The sequence below is a fragment of the Scyliorhinus canicula genome, chromosome 19 (genome assembly GCF_902713615.1).
Source record: "Scyliorhinus canicula chromosome 19, sScyCan1.1, whole genome shotgun sequence".
NCBI classification, from domain to species: domain Eukaryota; kingdom Metazoa; phylum Chordata; class Chondrichthyes; order Carcharhiniformes; family Scyliorhinidae; genus Scyliorhinus; species Scyliorhinus canicula.
The window spans coordinates 96,124,680-96,142,225 of record NC_052164.1 but is presented as its reverse complement, the minus strand read 5'-3'; the positions used below and the strand labels follow the sequence as shown (position 1 = coordinate 96,142,225).

Here is a 17,546-nt window from a genome sequence, read left to right as displayed (position 1 = left end):
ACAAGGTATACCACGAGTCCGGTAGTGGCGGCCACCCTTAAAATCTGGGGGCAGTGGAGGCGACACAGGGGGGAAGTGGGGGGTCTGATGGCGGCGCCACTGAGGGGGAACCACAGATTTGTCCCGGGGAACACTGGCGGGGGATTCCAGAGCTGGCACAGGGCGGGCATCAGGCAACTGAGGGACATGTTCATAGAGGGGAGGTTTGCGAGCCTGGGAGAGCTGGAGGAGAAATTTGAGCTCCCCCCGGGGAACACGTTTAGATACCTGCAGGTCAAGGCATTTGCCAGACGACAGGTGGAAGGATTTCCCTTGCTTCCCGATAGAGGGGCGAGTGATAGGGTGCTGTCAGGGGTCTGGGTCGGAGAAGGGAAGGTCTCGGACATCTACAAAATAATGCAGGAGGTGGAGGAGGTACCGATAGAGGAGCTGAAAGACAAGTGGGAAGCGGAGCTGGGAGAGCAGATAGAAGATGGGACATGGGCGGATGCCCTAGAGAGGGTCAATTCGTCGTCGTCGTGCGCAAGGTTGGGCCTCATCCAATTTAAGGTGCTGCACAGAGCCCATATGACGGGGACTAGGATGAGTCGGTTCTTCGGGGGTGAGGACAGGTGTGTTAGGTGTTCGGGAAGCCCTGCGAACCATGTACATATGTTCTGGATGTGTCCGGCACTGGAAGAGTTCTGGGAGGGGGTGGCGGGGACGGTATCGAGAGTGGTGGGAACCAGGGTCAAACCAGGGTGGGGGCTAGCGATTTTTGGGGTTGGGGTGGAGCCAGGAGTACAGGAGACAAGGGAGGCCGGAATATTGGCCTTTGCGTCCTTGGTAGCTCGGAGAAGGATCTTGATTCAGTGGAGGGACACAAGGCCACCAAGTGTTAACACCTGGTTAAACGACATGGCAAGCTTCATCCAATTGGAAAGAATCAAATTCGCCCTGAGAGGGTCGGTACAGGGGTTCTTCCGGCGGTGGCAGCCCTTCCTTGACTTTCTGGATCAGAGATAGGAACTGGAGGCCGAAACAGCAGCAACCCGGGGAGAAAGGGGGGGGGGGGGGGGAAGGGAGGGGGGGGGATAGCAACGAAGGGAGCACGTCAGCGGGGGGTCGCGGGCAATGACTGCCCGAGGCCATCGGCAGAAAGGGAAAAACGGTTTGGTTGCTAGACTGATAGCGCGGGGGGGGGGGGGGGGGGGGGAGGGAGGGGGGGTGCGCGCGGGGGAGGGCGTGGGGAGGATTTTCCAGGGGGGATTTGTTGTGTTATAATTTAAAATGTAGTAGGGGTAAATGTTTGTATCGAAAAATTTCAATAAAAATTATTTAAAAAAAAAAAGTCAGACAGACAAATGACATGTTCAGAAGGCGCATGACACTCAAATGGTCCAAGTCTTTCTGACTTACAGATGGTCAGAGTTGCTTTAGTTGGCCAAAATAAGGAGTGTAGTGATGGACTAAAACTCTTGTGCTTTTGTCATTAAATTAAAATTAGAACTAATTTTGTTTCCGTTTAACACAAAATTTGGGTAATGACATGAGATTCGGGAAGATGTGGTGAGTAATCCACAAGACACCGATGTTAAAGTTGAAACTAATGAATCTCGTCTCGTCTGTCGATGAGCACCAGTTTAGGATTTCTGTCCATTTGGTCTGTTCCATGGGCGAGATTCTCAGGCCTTCCCGCGATGTGCTTCCCAGCGGCGGGAGGGGACCCACCGTTGGCCAGCACCGGGATCCTCTGGTCCCACCGCTGTCAGTGGGATTTCCAAAATAAGTCAGGTCAATTTTGGAAACCTTAAAGGCAGCGAAAAGTAAATTGAGGAATAAAATGTCTTCCAAGAATTAAGAATGATAAAAATTTGGAAATAAAAGTCAGCAGCAATTAGAATCGGATTCGTTCCGAATAGATAAAACTGAAGGTCCAGAGATTGGGTTAAAAGAAGGAAAGAATATGCATCTACAAAGAAACTTTCATGACTTCAGGATATTCCAAAGTACTTAACAAACAGTTAACAATGTACTCCTGAAGTGTTGTACAAAGAATAAAGAAAAGTACAGCACAGGAACAGGCCTTTCGGCCCTCCAAGCCTGCGCCGGCCATGCTGCCCGTCTAAACTAAAATCCTCTACACTTCCTGAGTCCGTATCCCTCTATTCCCATCCTATTCATGTATTTGTCAAGATGCCCCTCAAATGTCACCATCGTCCCTGCTCCTCCAGCAGCGAGTTCCAGGCACCCACTACCCTCTGTGGAAAAAACTTGCCTCATACATCTCCTCTAATCCTTGCCCCTCGCACCTTAAACCTATGTCCCCTAGTAATTGACCCCTCTACCCTGGGAAAAAGCCTCTGACTATCCGCTCTGTCTATGCCCCTCATAATTTTGTAGACCTCTATCAGGTCGCCCCTCAACCTCCGTCCTTCCAGTGAGAACAAACCGAGTTTATTCAACCGCTCCTCATAGCTAATGCAAAAATAATTATAAAGACTCCGCCAGCTGGGGGGGAGAGGGGGGAGCGAAGATGTTCTGACGTCCGCTTCTCGGTCAATCGCCTCCGCTCCGCGGCCCGCCTGGCGCTCAGAGCGCTCCCACCCAGCGCTTCCCTCCGCTAGGGAACATCGGTGTCTTGTGGATTGTCGTGTCAGCAAATGCAGATCCAAGTTAAGATAAATGAGTTGATCATCTCTTTTACTGATCTGCTTGAGGAATAATAATAATCTTTATTAGTGTCACAAGTAGGCATACATTAACACTGCAATGAAGTTACTGTGAAAATCCCCTAGTCGCCACACTCCGGCGCCTGATTGGGTACACAGAGGGAGAATTCAGAATGTCCAATTCACCTAACAAGCACATCTTTCGGGACTGTGGTAGGAAACCGGAGCTCCCGGAGGAAACCCACGCCAACACGGGGACAACGTGCAGACTCCACACAGACAGTGACCCAAGCTGGGAATCGATACTGGGACCCTGGTGCTGTGAAGCAACAGTGGTAACCACTTTGGTACCGTGCCGCCCAAATGTTGGCCAGGACATCAGGAGTGCGCCATGCATTCCTGCAATAATGGGATAGTTCTTTTAGATCTTTCCCCTTCACCTCAGCAGGTAGATGTGAGTTCAACACCTCATTGGAAAGACAGCGCTCTAGATAGTGCAGCACTCCATCAAGGTCCAGCCATGATCGTGTGTTCAAGTCCTGTGGCGGGACGTGAACCTTCAGACTTGGAGTCAGGAGTGCGAACACTACTGACGCTCCAATTGGTAGACCACCTGAGTCTTGAACCCTAGCAAGGTACCCCGTATGCTTCAAGTGCACACGGGAGACCCTTGATCTCATTGCCTAAGCTTTTGCATCCGCTGAACTAAACAGACAACCTATGATTTTCCACTGTGAATGTTGTGGTTTGAAAGTCAAAGGTAAAAACAATTTCTGTGGCTGATGAAATGATAAGATTGAAGAAACTGGGCTGTCCCCCTTAGGTAGGGAAGGTTGCAGGCAGATTCGATGGAAGTGTTCAAAATCATGAGGACTCCAGGCAGAGCCGGCCGAGAGAAACCGTTCCCATTGGTGAGAGTGTTGGGAATCAGAGGGCGTGGATTGAAGGTGACTGGCAAAAGGGCCAAAAGGAAACATGAGGAAAGCAATGCTTCTTAACACAAGCAGTGGTTACGATCCGGAATACACTGCCTGAGGGTGGCTTTCCAAAGGATATTGAATGAGAAGCAGAAGGAAAAAAAGTCGCAGGGATGTGGCAAAAGGGTGGGGCGACTGGGACCAGATTAATTGTTGTTGCAGAACGGGGGGGGCGCAAACCTGATGGGCAGAATGGCTCCCTGTGGTGTCAGGCATATAAATGACATGTCCTCGAGGCCCATGAAATGAAAATAATCCAAGCTGTTTTTGGGACTTGCAGGTGGCCAACATTGCTTTAGTCAGCTAAAAAAAAGGATAATAGTGATGAAAAAAAGTTTTTTTGTCATTAAATTTATATTAGAACTAATTCTACGACACCGTTAGAGTGCGCAGTCTCCACACTTAACGTCAAAACCTTATTTTCTCTCTTTCAGCTCCAGATGGACCTCCGATAGATGTCATATTACAGCCCGTTACATCTCAGAGCATCAGGGTTACCTGGAAGGTAACATTACTCCTTTTCCATTCCAAGGACCCTAAACATTCAGATCATTTCTGTATTTTACTCCCTTGTGCAGGATGCCTCTAATAACGTCCTGGGATTTGTTTGTTTCAAAATTCTTCCTGAATTTTCCAAACTTTCCCTTCCGAAGGGTGATTGCCTCCCTTTTGTGGATACCGTTCTGTTTGCACTCCTCTGGCGCCTTGCAGGATGACTCCCTCTCCTGCGTGTATCAGCCAACGCACGTAAGAGGGTCAGCTGACTATCCAACCGTGGGATGCTTCAGCCGAGCCTGTCCCCAAGCTCAGCTGTCGTTTCCAATTCAGCTGAGGTCAGAACTGAGAAGGCAGTCAGGATCAGGAAGAGCTCGGGATTTCATGGTCATCCTCAATTCAAGGCTGGACAGTTTCAAGTTTATTTTGGTTTGCCTGGTAGCTTTCACTCCCTCTCCTGAAGGTACAGACATGTTGGTACAAAATTGTACCGTGACTCACCATTGTGAGCCTAATCATTGTCTGTCTCCAACATAACCGGTCATAGAACATAGAACATAGAACGGTACAGCACAGAACAGGCCCTTCGGCCCTCAATGTTGCGCCGAGCCATGATCACCCTACTCAAACCCACGTATCCACCCTATACCCGTAACCCAACAACCCCCCCCCCCCTTAACCTTACTTTTATTAGGACACTACGGGCAATTTAGCATGGCCAATCCACCTAACCCGCACATCTTTGGACTGTGGGAGGAAACCGGAGCACCCGGAGGAAACCCACGCACACAGGGGGAGGTTGTGCAGACTCCACACAGACAGTGACCCAGTCGGGAATCGAACCTGGGACCCTGGAGCTGTGAAGCATTTATGCTAACCACCATGCTACCCTGCTGCCCCTATTCAAGCCCAATTCTGTTCACACACACATACACACAATCCAGGCCAATTTACAGGAAAGTGAAGGAAAATAGGAACTGCTCGATGAGAAACTGGTAAAGTTTGTATTCTGGCATCTTGCTAGTTACGTTGTACAGCAATAGTTTCAACAGCACCTTCCAAATCTGTGACTTCCATCAAAAACAAGGACAAGGGCAACAGGCAGATGGGAACACCACCACCTTCGAGTTCCCCTCCAAGTCACTCGCCCCTCTGACTTGGAAATATATCACCGCTCCTTCACTGTCACTGGGTCAGAATCCTGCAACTCCCTCCCTAACAGCTCAGAGGGTGTACTTACACCTCAGGGACTTCAGCGGTTAAAGAAGGCAGCTCACCACCACTTACTCTAGGGGCATCAGGGATGGGCAATAAATGTTGACCGAGGCAGCAAAGTCCACATCCCATGAAATAATTAAAAAAATAAGAGTTGTTGACTGGTGAAAAAGAACTAGTGGTGTGCATTTCAGCTTTCGTGGCCTGCCCCAAGTGCTGTACCTTTGAAGTGTTGTAATACAGGAAGCTCCCGCAACAAACTCCCGCAAACGGTATTGTGACAGTGATGTTTGCTGAGGGATATATATCGGTCGGACACCAGCTACCTCTTGCAAACTATGCCATGGGATTTTTGTTTTAAAAGTTCACCCAAGGAGAAGGTTTGGGCTTTGGGTTAACATCTTGTCTAAGACACACCATCGACCAAAGCGCAGCACTGCCTCGGTATGTCACCAAAGCGCCAAACAAGATGGCGTGCTCCAATTTCTGGAGTGGGACAAAAATGCGTGACTGTCTGCCGTAGAGGTGAGGCCATTACCCTGGCTGCTATTTCCCAGTCGTGGCCCTGGCACAGGGCTGGGGTCAGCAACGTCAGCACAACCCAGGGATCAAAGCAGAGACTTTGCTGGTCTGTATGATTCTATTCCATTGTGAGACATTGGCGGGATTCCCGATCCCACCCGTTTTCGGGTGCAGTGCGCCTCTGCCGGCAGTGAGATCCTCCGTCCTGGCAGCCAGCCAATGGGGTTTCCCATTGTGGGCACCCGGGGGTGTGAGTGCACTGCTGGCGAAACGGAGGCCCCCCCCCCCCCCCCCCCCCCAGCGGAGAATCCAGCCCATTAGCTTTTGTTCTCGCTGGAGCTGGAACAGAGAAAGTGGACATCACGAGGTGGGACGGCTGGAATTGGAAAATGGGAAGCAAAGAAACTCAAACAATTAGATAATTAAGAAAGAAAATGATGAAGAGAATCATAGCAGGAGAATGTGCAATAACGAGCTCAAAGACTTTTAAAATAAGATTTAAATTAAATAAACAGAAGCCACGCACTAGGAATTGGCGAATAGTTTCTATTCCACATTGGTGCCAGCCTTGGATAATGGGTGGCTAGCTGCACAGTTAATTTAGAGTAAAACTAAAATGTAATTTATCTTCAATGGGACTTCTGCAGACACAGAGCGCCCATAGGTTCCTTATTAGGTTATGAATCATTGCAGAATCATATGAGTTAGAGAAGCGTTTGCACATAATCTGCTGGACAGTTACGACTGTGCGGATATTTTATAACTGTGCTTTCTTCTTAAGGAACAAAACAAGTCAAATTATTTTTCCTGAAACAAAAACAGTGTGTCTCCCAAAAGAAATTAAAACCTTCTACACTCAGAGGTTCCCCTGATGGGTCAGCAGATAACCTTTTTTACTTATTCCTTCACGGAATGTGACTGTCATTAGTCTAGGCCAGTATTTATTTCCCATCCCTCAGTTCTCTGGGAAGGTGGTGGTGGGCTGCCTACTTGAGGTCTGAATTGTGAAGGTACACCCATGGTGCCGAAAGATAGGTGGCGGGATTCTCCATTCCTGACACTTAGTTTTGGTGGCGGGGCAGGATTCGTGGACTTCCACGACAGCAAACGTGGTGCCGAACCTGGACCGATTCAGTGAATGTGGAGGGGCTAGCACCAATACCGCGTGGAACACAATCCATTCCAATGAATAACAGTGTGGGATTCGCCAGGTCCGTGATTGACACTCGGGAGGCTGACAAGCTGCAGCCGCACACACATCCCAGCCAACAAGATGGCACTGGTTGTGCTGGAGCTTGCCCATCCCACTGATAGGTAGGCTGGGGCCAGAGAGCACCTAGGTGGGGTGCCTTAGGGTTCACCCATACGACCTGTAACCCTAAGTCCACAGTGGGCAGTCAGCGGCGTGCATGGTTGCCTTGCAGGCCGCAGCAATGGTGCTCCGTGCCCGTCCACCCCGACCCCACAGCCCACCTCCTGGACACCCCCCGCCACTCCCCCCGGTCCTGGCAGAAGCCCCATGGCCAGTGGCACGACTGTCAGCAAACTATGGCGATGTTGGAGACTTTCCGTACCCGTCTCTCTCCCTCAGCAGCCACGGCACCGGTTTCACGATTTCTGAAAGCACAAGTGAACCTCGCCGTCGGGAATTCGCCCCGGTGGAGGCGGAGCATCATGGAGGCCCCGGAAAATACTGGGTCAGGCCCGCTAACAATATGCCAACAGCGTTTACTGTGCATGCGTTCTGTAACGCATTGATGCCACTGTCAAGGCACCGGAGACTTGCGATTTGACGTGAAACCGACGCCCGCCACGATTTTGGTGCCGAAACCAATTCTCCACCCATTTACGTTTCCCAATTCTGACCTCAGCCGATGGAGAATCCCGCTCAGGGAGTTCTAGGATTTTGACCCAGCGATGGAGGTACAACCAATATTATTTTCAGCTCAGGGTGGTGTCTGACTTGGAGCAGAGGTGCAGCTTTCCGAGCTGCTTTTACCCTTTTTGTTCTCGGAGATAGAGGTGGTGGGTGAGGAAGACTTGGCATGTTGATGTGGTGCCTTTTGCAATGGACAACAAATACAAGCCTTGCCAGGGATGCCCACATTCCATGAATGAATATTAAAAAAGAGACGGTATACACTGCAGCCACTGGTGCAGGGAGTGAACTTTTCAGTTACTGCCAAGGGAGAGGAGCTGGTGTGGCAGTATCGTCACTGGACTAGTAATCCAGAGACCCAGGCAATACTCTGGGGACCCAGTTTCAAGTCCCACCGTAGCAGATGGTGAATTCAATAAAAACCTGGATTTAAAAGTCTAATAATGACACGGAACCATTCTGATACTGAGTCGCACACAGCAGGAAACTGGCAATTTCATTCCCCAGGCTACACTGGTGAAGGAGAGTAACTACAGTGTGACATGTTTACATAGAAAGTTTCCATTATAAATATGGACAAAGAATAATTATGTGCAGATGGGAGATTTCAAATGTATTAAAATATCAAAAATAGATACAGTAATAAATTAGATTGACTGCACATGACGCTGTGAGAAGCTGCTGTTTTTAAAGTTTTTTTTAAGAGTAACTGAATGGTATATTCAACTTTGGAAAAATTGAAGATAGGTTGTTACATGTAGATTTGAAAGATTAATTTTGACCCAAGGGAGTCATTATTTTCCCCCAAAATCTGTCTTTTCCCCCCTTTGTTCTGTGGAAATTACCAAGTAGGCAGGGCGAGTACTCCTCAATCAAACTTTATTGGCTTGTGCACAAGGAGAATGACACAGTGAGATGTTCTGCCTCGATCCAATGAAGCTGTAATACTTAGAACATTTTCAACCAATAGATTGACAGTCGCAGCCTAATCCCTTAATTTGCATGTTAACACACCAATCATATCACAGTTAAACTTTCATTTTAAACCAATGAAAGGACAGGATTTCTAGCCAATAGGGAACAGGGTATGTGGACCAATAGAAAACGAGTATTTTCAATCCATCGTTTGCATATCCTGGGCTGGATTCTCTGCACCCTGCTGCTGAAATCGAGCCTGGCGCCGGGGCGGAGAATCCATTTCCGCGCATGGGATCGGGACGGGCGCCGATTCCTCGATTCTCCGGCCCCCGAAAAGCGGCGTACTGGGGTTACTGGGTTACGGAGATAGGGTGGGGGCTTATCCTCTAGGTAGGGTGCTTTTTCGGAAGGTTGGTGCAGACTCAATGGACCGAATGGCCTCCTTCTGCACTGCAGGGATCCTATGATTCAGAACTTACTTTCCCACCTATATTTGTGGCATCTGCAAATTTAGCAACCATACCACCGGCCACAACATCCAAATATCCCTGTGGCACACCACACATCACATCCTGCCAACCAGAAAATCACCTATTTGTGCCTACTCCCTGTTTCCTGTTAGCTAGCCAATCTTCCAGCCAATTTGTTACCCCATACACCTTGAGCTTTTATTTTTGCAATAACCTTCGGTGAGGCGCCTTATCAATCTGACAATCTAAGTACAGTATATCCACCAGATCTATCACTTAACCTGAATTGTGTTGTAAATGCTCCCCGCAACCCTGATCCGAATGTATGCAGTCGGACTCAACTGGGGAGGGGGGCAGAGTTTGGTGGAGTCCATGTGATGCAGAGCAGCATGTGACTACCAGATACTTTCATGGAACTGATTACGTGGCTAAATACTTGGAGCTGAATTTCTGGCATTTTGTATTTGATATCTAGGCGCCCAGGAAGGAGCTTCAGAATGGGGTCATCCGAGGCTACCAGATCGGCTATCGGGAAAATGGCCCTGGCAGTAATGGTCAGTACAGTATTGTGGAGATGAAGGCCACAGGGGAAAGTGAGGTTTACACTCTGGACAATCTGAAGAAGTATGCGCAATATGGCGTTGTGGTGCAGGCGTTTAACAGAGCGGGGACAGGCCCGAGTTCCTCAGAAATTAATGCTACAACGCTTGAGGATGGTAAGATGTGTTCCAAACTAAGGTAGCAATGTGACTTTGTGTGGTGACTAAATTTTGTGCTTCTCCCGCTTATCATTGGTCGAGGGATGCTGAGCGATGGAACCCATTCCAGTTCATACATAGAATTTACAGTGCAGTGCATTTGGCCCATCGAGTCTGCACCGGCCCTTGGAAAGAACACCCCACTTAAGCCCACGCCTCCACCCTATCCCCCAAACTCCACCTAACCTTTTGGACACTAAGGGGCAACTTAGCGTGGACAATCCACCTAACCTGCACATCTATGGACTTGGGAGGAAAGCGGAGCACCCGGAGAAAACCCACACAGACACAGGAAGAAAGTGCAAACTCCTCACATTTTGAGCTCAGCGTTTAACACTCTCAGTGAGGCTCAATCCAGTTAAAAAACCCAGAGTGGTCACAGAGTCATAGTTATAGATGTTTACAGCATGGAAACAGGCCCTTCGGCCCAGCTTGTCCATGCCGCCCAGTTTCTATCACTAAGCTAGTCCCACTTGCCCGCATTTGGTTCCAATCCCTCTGTACCCGCCCTGCCCATGTAACTGTCCAAATGCTTTTTAAAGGAAAAAATTGTACCTGCCTCTACCATTACCTCTGGCAGCTCGTTCCAGATGCTCACCACCCTCTGTGTGAAATAAATTCCCCTCTGGTCTCAACCTGGGGCTGGTTTAGCACAGTGGGCTAAACACCTGGCTTGTAATGCAGAACAATGCCAGCAGCGCAGGTTCAATTCCCGTACTGGCCTCCCTGAACAGGCTTTTCACAGTAACTTCATTGAAGTCTACTTATGACAATAAGCGATTATTGTTATTATTCTTTTGTATTTCTCCCCTCTCACCTTAAACCTATGCCCTCTAGTTCTAGACTCCTCTACCTTTGGGAAAAGATGTTGACTATCTACCTTATCTATGCTCATTATTGTATAGACCTCTATAAGATCATCCCTAAGCCTCCTACGCTCCAGGTAAGAAGGTCCCAGTCTATCCAGCCTCTCCTTATAACTGAGACCATCAAGTCCTGGTAGCATCCCCGTAAATCTCTACTGCAATCTTTCTAGTTTAACAATATCCTTCCTGTAATAGGGTGCCCAGAACTGAACACAATATTCCATGTGTGGTCTTGCCAAGGTTTTGTACAACTTCAACAAGACGTCCCAACGCCTGTATTCAATATTCTGACCAATAAAACCTAGCATGCTGAATGTCTCCTTCACCACCCTGTCCACCTGCGGCTCCACCTTCAAGGAGCTATGAACCTGTACCCCTAGATCTCTTTGTTCTGTAACTCTCCCCAACTCCCTACCATTAACAGAGTAGGTTCTGCCCTGATCTACCAGAATGCATCACCTCACATTTATCCAAATTAAACTCCATCTGCCATTCATCGGCCCACTGGCCCAATTGGTCAAGATCCTATTGCAATCTTATATAACCTGCTTCACTTTCCACTCTGCCACCAATCTTGATGTTATCTGCAAACTTACTAACCATGCCTCCTACATTCACATCCAAGTCATTAATATATATAACAAATAACAGTGGGACCAAGCACCGATCCCTGAGGCACACCGCTGGTCACAGGCCTCCAGTTTGAAAAACAACCCTCCACAACCACCCTTTGCCAAGTCAATTTTGTATACAATTGGCTACCTCACCCTGGATTCCATGAGATTTAACCTTTCGCAATAACCTACCATGTGGTACTTTGTCAAAGGCCTTGCTAAAGTCCATGCAGACAACGTTCACCGCAGTGCCCTCATCTACCTTCTTGGTTACCCCTTCAAAAAACTCAAATTCGTGAGACATGACTTTCCCCTTACAAAGCAATGCTGACTTTCTCTAATTAGCCCTTGCCTGTCTAAACTCCTGTAGATCCTGTCCCTCAGAATACCTTGCAACAATTTACCCACTACAGAAGTAAGGCTCACAGGTCTGTAGTTCCCAGGTTTATCCCGACAGCCCTTCTTAAACAAGGGCACAACATTTGCGACCCTCCAATCTTCAGGCACCTCTCCTGTGGCTGTCGATGATACAAATATCTTGTGATGATTCAAATAGTTAACCGAGTTAACCTCAGTAAGGGGCCTTCTCCTGTAGCTGTCTGGAAAATGGAGAGAGATTATAATTAGCATCCATGAAAGTGAGGGCTATTATTGCTCAGAATTGCAACAGCTTCGATTTCAGGCATCCAGACACATCATTAGTTTCTCCGAGATCAGACACAGGCCAGGTCAAACTCTTCCCCAACAACATGCCTTTATCCCAACCTCAAAAGACCGTATGGCCGCTTGAACAAGGAACTTAAAGCAATGCAGTAGCCAGAGAGTGAGCTGACTTATGGGGCGGGATTCTCTGACCCCCCGCCAGGTGGGAGAATCGCGGGGGGTCGGCGTGAATCCCGTCCCCACCGTCCTCCTAATTTTCCCGCCCCCCAAAAACCGGCGTGACATGAGTCGCGCCGCCCGCCTCGGAGAATGGTGGGGTCTGGTGCAACTCAATGGGCCCCGGGGCTGTCCGGATTCTCCGGCCCGCGATGGGCCGAAGTCCCGCCTGTTCTGTGCCGGTCCCGCTGGCATAAATTGGAGTTGGTCCCTTACCGACGGGACCTGGCGGCACGGGCAGCCTCCGGGGTTCTTGGGGGTTCACGGGAGGATCTGACCCCGGGAGGAGCCCCCACGGTGGCCTGACCCGCAGTCGAGGCCCACTGATCCATGGGCGGGCCTGTGCCGTGGGGGCACTCTATTCCTTCCGCACCGGAGGCCATGGTCCTCCGCCATTCCCAGTGCAGAAGTGACTCCATGTGCGCATGCGCGGGGATGATGACAGCACGCGCTGGCGCTCTCGCGCATGCGCCGACCGGTGGAAGCCCTTCGCCGCCGGTTGGCATGGCGCCAGGCCTCTATCCCGCTGGCCGGCGGGGTGCCAACCACTCCGGGGCGGGCCTAGCCCCTGAAGGTGCGGAGGATTCCGTACCTTTGGGGCAGCCCGACGCCGGAGTGGTTCACGCCACTCCATCCCACCAGGACCCCCCCGCCCCGCCGGGTACGGGAGAATCCCGCCCATGGTGCCGGGGATGGAATCCCGCCCATGGTGCCGGGGACGGAATCCCGCCCATGGTACCGGGTACGGGAAAATCCCGCCCATGGTGCCGGGGACGGAATCCCGCCCATGGTGCCGGGTACGGGAGAATCCCGCCCATGGTGCCGGGTACGGGAGAATCCCGCCCATGGTGCCGGGGACGGAATCCCGCCCATGGTGCCGGGTACGGGAATCCCGCCCATGGTGCCGGGTACGGGAGATTCCCGCCCATGGTGCCGGGGACGGAATCCCGCCCATGGTGCCGGGTACGGGAATCCCGCCCATGGTGCCGGGTACGGGAGATTCCCGCCCATGGTGCCGGGGACGGAATCCCGCCCCATGGTGCCGGGTACGGGAATCCCGCCCATGGTGCCGGGTACGGGAGATTCCCGCCCATGGTGCCGGGGACGGAATCCCGCCCCATGGTGCCGGGTACGGGAGAATCCCGCCCATGGTGCTAAAGGATTCCCGAATTGGCTGGTTACAAAGAACCAGGACTTGGAAGCAAGTTGAATTCTCACCCAGACTTGCGGTCTGAATGGTCCAACGAGGCACAGAACACTCGTGTGAAACCAGGGCAACAAAACTAATTCACAATTGATGGGAAGCTACTCTTTAAGGTGTTGTGAAATTTTAATGCTGTTAAGCTATAAAAATAATCCCCCCCCCCCCAAAATCTATCTGCATAGCTGGATTTATAGAGCTGGATTCTCAATTATTGAGACTTTGTCCCCACGCCAGCGTCAAATCGGTGGAGTTTTACACCTGAAGTTCCGGCAAAAAAGTGAAATGATTTCATAGCCCTGCAGGGGGCTAGCAGGGACCTGGAGTGAATCTCGCTGCTTTTGCTGCCAATACGGGCCCCTGCACTTCCGGGTCAGAGGCCGCGCACGTCCTCTAGCGGCCGTGCCGTGCTCCATGGCGGACTCATCCCCGGAGCCAGACCCAAGAAAGAGACCCCCGATCGGCAGCGCGCCCGAGCCTCAAACCCCGCACATTAATGCCCCGGCCGGCTATAAGGCCCCCGCCTTGTCTCCGATCCGCCCGCCCCCCCCCACCAGACTCAGTCCGCAGCCGCCACATGAGTATCCCGACCAGCCTCTGGGAATGCCCCCCCCCCCACCAGGCGACGCGGCGTACCCCCCAGTGACGCCGATTTTCGGTGCCCGGACCATCGCCGAACCGGCGCCGGGCCCGACTTCGGAGTCAAACTGGATTCTCCGCCCCGGCGCCGGCCGCGAATTCGGCGTCAGGCTGCGGAGAATCCAGCCCCATAGTAACTGAATTGCTTCATTCATTTACAACGCACGAGGATAAATGCTCTTTTAGTTCACCCTCACTTGCGGGATCCAGGAAGATGGGGTGGTGGGGGAACGTCCTCACCAAATAGATTCTCAAACAGGAATCAAAGCAGAAGAGGCTGGATAAACTCAGCAGCTCTGCAGCACCTGTGGAGAGAGAAGCAGAGTTAACGTTTTGAGGCCAATGTCACTCTTCTTGGGAACAGATTAAATTAAGCGTAAATCTTGGGCTCCCTCCCGAGTCATCGCAGACGGGACGGAAAATTTGACGAACTTTTGAAAGGTCCGTTAACCTTGGGTGGGAATTCCTGGCCTTGGCAGGACTGGAGAATCCCCCCCCCCCCCCCCCCCCCACGCCCACTCTCAGGCTGCCTGCCATTTCTGTTGCCTTGAGTTTTCTGTTGATACAGAGTGTGAGAGGTCGCAGCCTCTCTCCTGCTCTTGGCAGTGCTGCTGCCCATTTTCCAGATCTGCTTCAGTCCCACGCTGCTGATCTTTGCCTATCGAGTGCGGAGGGGAGTGGACCTCTTTCTGGATCTGCTGCTTGGCTCAGCCAAGCCAGGTACCTACACCTCAAGGCAGCGTATGGTCAATGGGGTATTTCAACCTGACTGCCTGGCATCCCTTCCCCGGCTATGCCTTCTGAGGGGGCATCAATCACTGCCTGAATTAGTGCTGATTTGACCGTAGTCACTCCTGGGTTTCCTTTGATGAGTTGACTTGCTTTAGCCTCTCTGGCCTATTTAGAAATAACCTATTATGGCCCACTATAACCTGGATGTGCACTTTCCTCTGCAGACTGCACTGGCCAATGTTGCCCTTCAGGTCCAGATGGCAAGAATTTTCGGGGGGCGGGGGTGGGGGGTTCTAACATTTTGCGAACGCTAACATTCCCGTACCGGGAGAAAAAAGGAGTGAAACTTAAAGAAAGAAATGATAGGTTCTCACACATTCGGTATCTCAAGTGCGACAGTGTTGACTGCGCACTGTCATCAACTCGAGTAGGATTCCTCCGCAAGTTAAAATAAAACATTTCAGGGAGTAAATGCAACACCGCTGGCATTTTTTTTGTGATTAGTGACAATTTATGCGAAGCTATAATTTTGTTGTTGTTGTAAACGGAGGGGGGGGGGTGTGTGGGGGGATAGTGAGGCAGCCTCAGTTTCCTCTTTTTGTCTTCCTAATTGTTTTGTAACAAAGACGCGCCAATCAGCATTTACAGGATCTCGAAATCCAAATTACAGTGGATCTGTCATCTAATTAAACTGATGTCAGCCTGCATTTACAATTCAATGATCAGCTTTTAATGAGTGTAGCACCCTGTAATCTCCCAACACCGTCATCAGGCACACTATCTCTTCAGCCTGTTATCAGCATAATGCAGCATGGAATAATTGATGTCACACTATTCGAACACATAAAGGGGAGGAAGATTGCTCTGCTTCTAAACACTTGGTGAAACCACACAAAATAAAATCAGCTTCAGATTCTTATGACAGAGTTACATGAATTACAGCCCAATGTCTATCTTACCTGGTGATTTCATTTTCGACAGAATCACTGTGATTTTGGAAGGTGTCCAATTGAATGAGTTTCTTTGTGTCAGTGTGTGGAAACAATGCCAGAGAGAAATATACGTGTTTTTTATTTAATTTAATCTTTTGCTTCCCTGTTCATCCCCCCACAATGTGCCTCCACCTCCCTCCCCTCTACCTCTTTCCTCCTCAGACCATCGGCCTCCCTCACCGTCTCTCTTACTTTCCTCCTCTTCCACCCAACCATGTCTGCCACTTCCTCTCCTTCCCCTCTGCCTCTTTCCCCTCTGCCTCTCTCCCCTCTGCCTCTCTCCCATTTGCCCGCTCCCTCTACCTCTCTCTCCCCTCTATCTCTCCCTCTCTCCCCATCCCTCTCCACCTCTGCTTTGCGTCTTTCTGCCTCTATCTCCTTCTAGCCTGCCATCTCTGCCACTTTCCCATTTTCCCTATCTCTATCCGCCTCTGCTCTTCGCTTTTCGGCCTCTCTCTCTCCTTCTAGTCTGCCATCTCTGCCTGTCTCCCTTCTTCCCCTCGCCCTTCTTCCACTCTCCCTTCTGCCTCTCTCCCCTCTGCCTTTCTCCCTCTGCCTCTCTTGTTTTCAGCCCCTCTCCCATTTGGCCCTCTCCTCTCTCCCCCCTGTCTCTCTCTCTCCTCTGCCTCACTTCCCCCACTGCCACTCTCCCTTTCTGGCCCTCCCACCTCTGGCCCTCTACCTTCTGCCCCTCTCTGTCATCTACCACTCCCTCCTCTGCTCCACTCACTCACACTAGTAACCCCTATGCCCCACTCCTCCTCTCTCTCTATCCTCTCTGCTGCGTTCCACTCTGCCCCTCTTCCTTCTCCCTCCCGCCCCCAAGCCTCTCTCCACTTCTACCCTTACCCTTTGCTTTTCCTCATATTTAACCCCAGCTGTCTGATGAAATACCTATTTTATCTGGCAAGGCAGAACAGCCCCCAAAATGGCTACACCCTACCTTTGCTGCTGGCCACAGGTAGGCAGTTCCCACCTTTCTGAGGTGCTCAGCAAAACCAGCCCAGTTCAGGCGCTGCATCGGGACCTGGAATTCTTGTGGGCGTCGCTTTGAAAATTCAGCCCTCTGTCTGCCTAGTTTCTGTCTTCCTACCTTCCTTCACTCTCTCTTTCTCTCTGCCTCTCTCTGTTTTTCCCCCTCTCTCTCTCTCTCACTTTCGCTCATTCCTCTCCCGTCCACACGATCGATATTCTCTTTGCGAGGAACCTTCTTTTTTGGTTTGTCACCAGCAGGCTGTAAATGTGATCAAAGAGCCACCTCGTGTTACCAGTCTCTGTCGTTTATCTCTCCTCCAATAGCTCTATCATGTTCAATCACTGGTCGTAAACATCGAATGTACAATAAACATTTAATACAATTCCCAAGTGGTCAAAAAATGATGTGATTTCTGTTTTCAAATTTCGGAATAGACTGGCTACCTTCCACCTTGCCTTGAGGATAACAACAACAATGCGCAAGTCTCTCAACGCACAGAGAAAATGGAATAAAAATGTATTGACTGTAAATGCGTTATCAGACATGTGTTACGATAACTGTTATTTTAAGTGAGAGAACCTCATTGATCATTTTCTGGTTCATCCTAAAAATGGGCCGAGGCCTTCTGGCGGTTTTCACGCCAGTCGGCCGAGAAAGGCAAGGGTTGGCGGTCAGACAGTGTCTCTGATTTCCTCTCTAACCGCCCTGTCAAAGGACATCAAAGGACATGAAACACTTGGAGGTGAATCAGCAACTCCAGAG

The 17,546-nt window shown here is 50.4% G+C and overlaps 1 protein-coding gene across 1 annotated transcript in view; it reads left to right on the top strand.

Moving 5' to 3' along the window:
* LOC119954158 (Down syndrome cell adhesion molecule-like protein 1 homolog) overlaps positions 1 to 17,546 on the top strand; it is a 636,717-nt gene that overhangs the window by 488,682 nt on the left and 130,489 nt on the right. The window contains exons 16-17 of the mRNA XM_038779115.1: positions 4,063 to 4,133; positions 9,603 to 9,843. Coding sequence (XP_038635043.1) covers positions 4,063 to 4,133; positions 9,603 to 9,843 — 312 coding nt within the window. The remainder of the gene's footprint in view (positions 1 to 4,062; positions 4,134 to 9,602; positions 9,844 to 17,546) is intronic.